General features: G+C 50.9%; 1 protein-coding gene across 3 annotated transcripts in view; it reads right to left on the minus strand.

The window, feature by feature from the left end:
* The window catches only part of SUFU (SUFU negative regulator of hedgehog signaling), a 125,172-nt gene that overhangs the window by 113,750 nt on the left and 2,065 nt on the right, over nucleotides 1-9,357 (minus strand). For 2 of the 3 annotated variants that reach the window (XM_006278720.4, XM_019486022.2), the window contains exons 1-2: nucleotides 8,996-9,181; nucleotides 982-1,116 (exon numbers count right to left, since the gene is read on the minus strand). In XM_006278720.4, the coding sequence (XP_006278782.2) occupies nucleotides 982-1,116; nucleotides 8,996-9,129 (269 nt within the window). In that variant the 5' untranslated portion in view covers nucleotides 9,130-9,181. Of the gene's footprint in view, nucleotides 1-981; nucleotides 1,117-8,995; nucleotides 9,182-9,357 lie in introns of those variants that run through there. The other variant, XM_059730209.1, reaches the window with a different exon arrangement.

Consider the following 9,357-nt stretch of genomic DNA (forward strand, 5'->3'; position numbering starts at 1 on the left):
TTGAGAGAAACCATTTCCTAATTCAACCTCTCTTTCTCTTCTCTTGCTTTCCTCATAGCCGACTTTCTTACCGAGTAGCTAATGGAGGGGGGTCTTTTCCACCGAGATCCCAACAAGACAGGTTCTTTGTCTACATTCAGATTGCGCGTGATACTAGCTGTGCTGAAAACCAACTCTGTTGAAAGACCTTAGATGTCTGACTGTGGGCATGTACTCGCTTGGCCTTGGGCCTGGTGGATGTGGGAGAGGTTAAAGAATTGACTGTGTGCCTGCTCTTGTGAGACAAACCTGAGTGAGCCTGCTGGCAGAAACTCAACCAGGATGAGACACAAGACAGAAAACTTAGATGAATTAGTTAAGACCCTGGCAGCACCATCCGGCCAGAGCCTTCGCCCTCCGGCTGCAAGACCGTGCAAGCCAGAATTTCACTATGCTGTCTGCTCTACAACAGCCAGGTACTTCCAGCAACAGGAATCACTTACCACTCCAAGCTAGTCTGACAGCTAGGCTTGCTACTTCTCCAAGAAGTAATACGGACATTACCACAAACCCGAGGGAAGGTGCCCTGACAGCAGCCTCGCAGGCAAAGCAGTTAACGAGTGCTGGCTGTGGGGTGAAGAATAGGACCGCAGTGAAACACAAGCAGTAAGAACATTAATAAAATATTAAGAAGCCCACCCCCACCACACTAAATTTCCTCACGAGTCAAAAATACAGACTATACCAGGCAACGAGCAGTGTCCAAGGCCCTAGCCCTGCAACGATGCCTGCACGGAAGACCCCTGCACACAGATGCAGTAGATGCACACATCCCTATGCAGGATGACAGCCATCAGCTTCAGGGCAATGGATCCATGTGATTGAAGCCTCAGCAGAAAGCAATGGGATTTTACCGCCTGCTGCACTTTTCTTGTTCACAAACGCACAAGGGCAGAACACGCAGTATTAAAATACAGGCACTTAAATACATAAAGCACTTACTCGTGTACGCGGTTGTCTCCATACAGGTCACTCAGCCCAAAGCTGACATAATGCCAGTGCTCAGGAACATTCAGCGCTGGGTTCCCCAAGTTTCTGTACATGCTAACATAGTCCAGCGGATCTGGTCCCCCCAACCTGCAGAGAGAGACAGAAATAAGTTTCAGTACGATAGTGGAGATATGTGGTTTTTAACCATCTCATGGGCTGGATGTAATTGGAAGAAGCTGGCTCATCAATCCCACGTCCTTCTGACAGAAAGCTAGGTGGGTGAACGTGAACTTTCCTGTGCACTGCCAAAACCGTCTGTTTGGGAAACTTTCAGCTGTGCTTTCCATTTTCACAGGGCCCCAGAAGACCACGTGCCTTATGGTAATTACCGTTTATTCTGAATGAGCAGGAAGTCTGCACAGACGCTCCTATGGACCTTACAGACAAAGGCCTGCTTTAAATCACTGTGAGTAAATCGAGTGACAACAATGAATTCAGCGTATTCAGCCTACCTCTAGCAAAGACTGGGGGAAATCCAGAGCATCTGAAGCATGGGAAGAGAGGGTGCATGTGTGCCACAGATTAAAATGCTTTTAAAGTTAAAACATGGGACAGACTGGAAGACCAAACTAAAGTTTCCACAACACACACACAAGAGCAATTGAAAAAAAAAAAAAAAAAATCATACTGGAAAAATCGTATGCAGATTGTACTTGCACTCTAAAACCCTTGCTTCAGCTCAGCACTGCATACTGCTACTTTTCTGGCAATTCCTAAAGTTAGAAAAAAGTGAGATTTTAAGAAACCAATCAATGACCTGGAATCCTGCCACAAAATCAGAATGGGTGGAAGTGAAATGAAAGCAGTCTCAGAGCACTGATTTAATGACTAAAAACATAACCCAGCGCTTCTGCTTAGCTACTAAAAGTGGTTGCATAATGGAACGCTATTTAAAGTCACCATACGGTGCCTCACCAACAATAAAACCGAGCAAACCATCTTGTACCGAGACGGACTTTGCAGAAACTTCTATTACTCATGAGAAAACAGAAACCAGTTTTACACTAACCAAGCAGCATAAGCAGAGACATTCTGCAATGCGCTCTCGCATGCATCCGGCTGCATGCAAAAAGAGGCAAAGCCCCATCTAAATGAGATGTGTGCGACTGCTTTCCTTGCTATTTGCGCTATCGCAAGACGAGGCGAGATGTCAAACCACTAGTGTTCAACAGAGCAAGCAGCTGCTTCGCTGGTTCTTGTTTCCAAGCTGCTGTTTGGTCAAGACAAAAATACCCCAACGTAAAAAGCTGGAACTAAGAAGGCCCCATTCAATCAAGCCTCTTATTATACACCGAGTCCCACCCCTTTGTTTGCATGTTGTCTGGTTAAGCCCCAACCCTATGGCTTGTTGCTGAGAGATGTACTGGAGCAGGTCTGCACTTTGCATTTGTTGCGGGATTTTGTGCAGCCGCACAAAGCGCTTCACAATGATGGTTTGGACAAGTAATGAACAGGTCTTGTTTCTGCTCACGATTGAGACAGGCAAGCAGGATGCCTGTGTTTAGGAAGAAATGCTCTGCATGCTGGTCAGCCAGGCTGTGGTGCCCTGTGCCGTGTACTTTCCAGCACTCTTCAAGCTGGAAGACAGTTGAACTGCAAGATTTGAGGATTCCTTTTATTTTCTATCATTATCCTTCCTGCTTTTGCCCAGCACTGCTCTCTATGTTACCTGACAACGCTTGGAGAAAACACCATAAATTCCCATAAATATTAATCAAACTGCTGGACAGAGTCAAGCAAACTTTATAGCAAGAGCATTAGGGGGACCAAAAGAGGCAGCCACCTTAAAACAAAAAAGCACTTCTCCACATGTTTTTGGAGAGCAGATTTGCTCGGCAAAGCACCACTTCCAGGTTCAGCTTACCAGCAGCAGCTGCTGGGATAGGAGAGTTGCAGATCTGGGGTGACGAGCTGTAGCAGCAAAGCTTCAGGACATCAACAGGCACTTAGCCACAGCAGCACGTGCAAGAAAGCTCCCCTCCGTGTAAAGAAGCAGGTGGCCATCACCATCTGGAAATATGCCATTGCCAATTGTTATCCATCACTTGTTAACCATGTGTGCTCTGCCATGGAGCAGAGCCTGGCCCCATGGGCCTTTCACTAGGTAATGTGCCGGTGGGTATTAACAGCCTCACAGGGGGAGGTTTCCAGAATTACACTGGCAGTACTGACGGGATGTACGTGCCTCTTCTCAGCTACTTGCTCCAGCGTATCAGTAGAATAAAAGCTCCTTCTCCAATGACGCCGGATCAGGCTTTGCAGGATTGCGATGGCTCACCTTTATAAGCGCAGAGTGAGGCACCTGGGGAAAGTACACGACGCCAGGATCTGTGGCAGCTCTGGACCTTTTTCCTGCAGCGGGAAGTAGAATCTCTCAACATTAACAGCACAGTTATCCCTCTGCTCCTTCGGGGAGACCCAGCTTATGCCCCTCCAGCTTACGAAGCCTCTTTCCAAGCACTTGGATATGAAAAAGTCATCAGGCACATATAGGCTGGTAGCTGCAGAATGATTCTGGAACATGCCTTTGGAAACACAGTTAAAATCCTAGGAAGACAGGGCTGCAAGGGACCTCATGAGACAAACCTAGTCCAGCCCGCTGCCCAGGACAGGACCATCCCTGACTAACCCTTCCCAGCAAAGTGTCAAACCTGCTCTTGGGTTGTTGGTTATAGCCGTGTTGGTCTGAGGACACAGGCGCACACAGATATTTGGGTAGGTCTTCATAGATGTTAGGGTCAGAAGGGACCTCAATAGATCATCAAGTCCGACCCCCTGCATAAGCAGGAAAGAGTGCTGGGTCTAAATGACCCCAGCTAGATACTTGTCTAACCTCCTCTTGAAGACCCCCAGGGTAGGGGAGAGCACCACCTCCCTTGGGAGCCCGTTCCAGACCTTGGCCACTCGAACTGTGAAGAAGTTCTTCCTAATGTCCAGTCTAAATCTGCTCTCTGCTAGCTTGTGGCCATTGTTTCTTGTAACCCCCGGGGGCGCCTTGGTGAATAAATCCTCACCAATTCCCTTCTGTGCCCCCGTGATGAACTTATAGGCAGCCACAAGGTCGCCTCTCAACCTTCTCTTGCGGAGGCTGAAAAGGTCCAGTTTCTCTAGTCTCTCCTCGTAGGGCTTGGTCTGCAGGCCCTTGACCATACGAGTGGCCCTTCTCTGGACCCTCTCCAGGTTATCCGCATCCTTCTTGAAGTGTGGCGCCCAGAATTGCACGCAGTACTCCAACTGCGGTCTGACCAACGCCCTATAGAGGGGAAGTATCACCTCCCTGGACCTATTTGTCATGCATCTGCTGATGCACGATAAAGTGCCATTGGCTTTTCTGATGGCTTCGTCACACTGCCGGCTCATGTTCAATTTGGAGTCCACTAGGACTCCAAGATCCCTTTCCACCTCCGTGCCACCCAGCAGGTCATTCCCTAGGCTGTAGGTGTGCTGGACATTTTTCCTCCCTAGGTGCAGCACTTTGCATTTCTCCTTGTTGAACTGCATCCTGTTGTTTTCTGCCCATTTGTCCAGCCTATCCAGGTCTGCCTGCAGCTGTTCCCTGCCCTCCGGCGTGTCCACTTCTCCCCATAGCTTTGTGTCATCTGCAAACTTGGACAGAGTACATTTGACTCCCTCGTCCAAGTCGCTGATGAAGACATTAAAGAGTATCGGTCCAAGGACCGAACCCTGCGGGACCCCACTGCCCACACCCTTCCAGGTCGAGACCGACCCATCTACCACGACTCTCTGGGTGCGGCCCTCTAGCCAATTCGCCACCCACCGGACTGTGCAGTCATCCACATCACAGCCTCTTAACTTGTTCACCAGTATGGGGTGGGATACCGTATCGAAGGCCTTCCTGAAGTCCAGGTATACGACATCCACCCCTCCTCCTGTGTCCAGGCGTTTCGTAACCTGGTCATAGAAAGAGACTAGGTTGGTCAGGCACGATCTGCCCGCCACAAACCCATGCTGGTTTCCCCTCAGCATAATTTGTCCTGCCGGGCTCTCGCAAATGTGAGCCTTGATAATTTTTTCAAATACTTTACCAAGGATGGAGGTGAGACTGACCGGCCTATAGTTGCCCGGGTCCTCCTTCCTCCCCTTCTTGAAAATGGGGACCACGTTAGCCCTTTTCCAGTCCTCCGGGACTTGGCCTGTGCGCCACGAGCATTCGAATATTCCCGCCAGTGGCTCTGCAATGACGTCGGCCAGTGCCTTCAGCACCCTCGGATGGAGCCCATCCGGGCCTGCCGACTTAAAGGCATCCAGTTCTTCCAAGTGACTCTGCACCACCTCAGGATCTACGCATGGCAGTCTGGCGCCTTGCTGCTGCCTCTCTACAACCCCAGTGAGAGACTTGTCGTGCCCCTCGCTTAGGAACACTGAGGCAAAGAACTCGTTGAGGAGTTCAGCCTTGTCCCCTCTATCTGTCACCAATTGCTTCTGGGTAGATGTGATATCTTTTACTAGTCCAACTAAACACTGTTCAACCTACTCTTGAACATGCCTAGGGATGGAGATGCCACAGCTTCAAGGCAGCCTGTTCCAGTGCTCAGCTACTCTTAGGCTGGAGATGAGGAGGAACTTTTTGACTAGAAATGTCTTCTGCTGCAGTTTGAAGTCACTGCTCCTAGTCCTGTCCCCTACAGCTCAGAGTCTATTTCCCTTCAAATATTTGGGGACTGGTATCAAATTCATCCTTGGGCTTCACTTCTCCAGGCAAAGCAACTCCAGTTCCTTCAGTCTTTCCTCGTAACTCACATTGCCCCTTGGAGAATCCCAGTAAGAAACTCCTTCCTAGAATGGATTTTTGCACCACATTTGAGAGAGCAAGGGGGAAGAGCCTTGCACAAGGAGAGAAACAGAAGGTAGACACATTGAAGTGAACATTTTGAATAGTCAGAGAGGAGGCCTCTAGATAAAGCAACTACTGCAAGGCACAGAGAGGGATTTGTTGTGCTTCTATTTTAAGTCTGGGGACCACCTGTGGAAAGAGTATATGCTACAAATTGTACGGCACATTTTCTTGTCGAAGTATTAACGCAAGCATTTCACCATACAGACACATGCAAATTAGCATATGTTGTGCCTACTTTAATGCTCTTTACATTCAGTTTATGATTTCCCAATTGATATGCTTCTTTCTATTAAGGTATTGAGCCCTATTGGATATAAAGATAGTACAACTTCACAACTGAAAGGAGGGGCCAAGCCCCCAATTCATTTTTTTATAATGTATACAATAATACATCAACAGGAACTGCTCGCTTTAAAAGCGTTTTATTGAGTAGTAACAGCACTGGGCGCACTTTGAAGACACCACACTTCAGCAAAGCAATCTGTCTCTCCATCACGTGAGTCCTTCTGCTCTTCTTCCTCAAGCTGCTGATGCTACACTAAAAGAAAGAAAACAAAAAAAGTCATCTACAACGAAGGAGACCACTTCAAAAAGTGTAATTTTTCCTGACTGCTATCATTTTGGAGTGGAGGGGTGGGCTTAGCTAATGAAGCAGAGGAGGAAAGTTAAACAAAGACATGATGGGGGATGTGGGTGGGAACCTAAATTATGCGGTGTTTGTGTTTTAATATCTTTATGAATTTTGCAAAGTCGCCAGCCAAATCCTTTGCACGAGCACTGGGGACGCGTGTTAGAAGACCCCAAGGTGGAGAAGAGTTAGACAGTATGACAGCAATGACACAAAATTCAATACTTACAGGGACCAACCTCCATCTGTGGTCCTGGTTTGTCCTCCATCTCTGCTTTATATCGGAGGCTGCTCAGGACTTCTGTGACCACGAGACCCAACACCCATTAGGCAGAAGAGTCGCTACCGTCAGTGGAGAATCCATCGGGGGTTCACAACAAGCTCTAGTTCGGTGGTGGAAGATAATGACAAGCTCCTTGTAGTAAGAGCGGGCCGTGCAGCCACACAGCTCATTGCATGCCTACAGACCAGCCAGAGATCCTTCCTTACGGAGACACTGAAAACTCTGTTGTGCCCCTTGGCTCAGCATTTGCTCAACACATGAGCAAAATAAGGCTCTTCTCCCGAGAGATCAACAACAGGTCAGGATCTCAATACAAGGAATGAAGAGTACGTGAACTTCCCATGAACTGCAAGTGCTAAAAAACAGCACCTGGGTGCACAGAGCCATTTCAGCGGAGGGGAACAGCTGATCAAGATGAACCCAGAGGGCACGCAGACGTGTCCCAGGTAGCCAAAGCAGCATGGGATCCTCATAGATGCACAAAAATAGTGTTAAATGCAGATGCACCAAAAAGTACTTTGCAATAGGTTAAAAAAAACCCATCCTTCATCTGAATGGGCTGCTTCCAAAGTGGGTTTGATAATGTGCAGTGAGAGGCCAGATCAGCATTACTACATTTTGCTTGACGCAAGGCATTTGAATGCAAATCAACTCAACCCACAACTCTGAAGTGGAGGCCAGCCCTTTGACCGTAACCTTTTCAAGGCAGGGAGTTGTCTTAAGTCATCTTGGTTAATTCTCTGTTCTACGCAGTCCACCGAGTCATCCGCTTGTCCCACAAACCTTTAAATTGCTGTTTTCAATTGTCCGCACGCTAGCTGCAAGTAAGTGAACTGAATTACATATCTTGTAGCTGCGCGCATCTCTGCGCTGCAACTTATGTAGATATAGCACCCCCGCTCGCTTTGAACAACGGGTTCAGAAGAATGGAAACGTTTGGGATTTCCTTTGGAAAAGCCAGAACTGCACCAGCATGTAACAGCCCCTCGTCAAAGGGCTGATGAGACCGGCCAGAGGAAAAAGTTGGATTTGCATTTGCAAAAGGCAATTCTCTGATGACTGACGGAAACCCTAGGAAGTCTGATACCAGGGAGAAAGACACCTGCCCAGCCAGGGGCCATAAAACGATTAGCGGAAGTAATACGATTCATTTATTAGCATATCATTGGAAACACAAGAGAACGGGTCGTTGCATTATAGTGCCTTGAAAGCACGAGATGCAGCAAAACACGGAGACTGCCCGGGGGCTGATGGAAAGACAGCTCGGCCTCATCTCTTCACACGTCACGGCCACGAGCTGTTCATACGGGAGCACCACCACCAGCTTCACCTTGCCCACTCGCGTGCCAAACCCGCCCACGAGGCAACGCTGCCTCCGAAGGGCCCCGAGCCCCCGCTTTGGCCTTGCTAAGCGCCACGAGCTCGAGGTCACTTAAAGGCAGCTGCCAGGCCTTGTTTTTGGGATCTGACAAGAGCAAAGCAGGAGGGAGCGGGCAACAGGAGCTGCTAACGATGCTCTGGGGCTCTGCAGAGACAGCAGACGTGCCCGTAGGGACCGTATAGTATCACGTAATGCACCGTAAAGGAAGGAGTGCATCCATAGGGCTCTACCCCTTGCAACTTTACCCCTCTTCCGGTGTATTTAGCCACTCTTCTTAATAAACACCTAAATGCTGGAGAAAACACAGCCGCCCTCTCACACGGACAGCGCGGAGGTGTCCAAAGGCTCCCGATCTGCCCCGAGAGACGTGCAAGCGGGGAGAGATGCACCTGTTGCACAGAGCCAGTCTCCGGAGCTAAATCTTCCCCTTTGCAAACGTCCACGTCGGCGGGTCACGCCGCGCCGCGCCGCACCGCGCACAGAAAGCCACGCTGCCCTGCACGGCCAGGTGGAAGCGAGACTCCCTTTGAAACGCAGAATCGGCGCGCCCTAATAAATACGGATTAGGGGTCCCGGTGGTCTTCCCGAGACCCGTTCGGACACGCCGTCTTTCCACCCGAGCCCTCGTGCCGAGATCTCCTCGGCCGAGCTGATGTCACGTCCCGGGCGCGCTCCACCAGTGTGAGAGCTGCACTGGGGTATAGCTCCCCATGAGGACCCCTCGCCGTGACGTCACCCCCGCGGGGCCCCGCCCCCCCGTGACGTCACGCGGGATGCCCCGCCCCGTGCCCCCCTGGCCCGGGCCCGCGCGCTCACCAGTACTTGAGGATGGCGGTGACCTGCAGCGGGTTGGGCTGCTCGGGGTAGAGGCGGCGGCACTCTCCGTAGATGCCGTGCAGGCCCGGCGGGAAGAGCGCGGGGAAGGCGGCCGGCGGCCGCGCGCCCTCCATGGCCCGGCCCGGCCCGACCTGCGCCCGGTGGCGGCGGCGGCTCCGGCCGGGGTGGGGCGGGGCCTGCTGACGAGCGCGCGGCTCCACCAATCGCCTGGAGGGGATGGGGCGGGGCCTCCCCCCGCCGGCCCCGCCCCCGCCGCCTGCCGCCGCCCGAGGCTCGCGCGCCCCCTGGCGGCCGCCGCCGGCAGCTGCACCCGGCCCTATCCACCCATGAACCTGGAGCCT

Source organism: Alligator mississippiensis, chromosome 6 (genome assembly GCF_030867095.1).
Source record: "Alligator mississippiensis isolate rAllMis1 chromosome 6, rAllMis1, whole genome shotgun sequence".
Taxonomy (NCBI): Eukaryota; Metazoa; Chordata; order Crocodylia; family Alligatoridae; genus Alligator; species Alligator mississippiensis.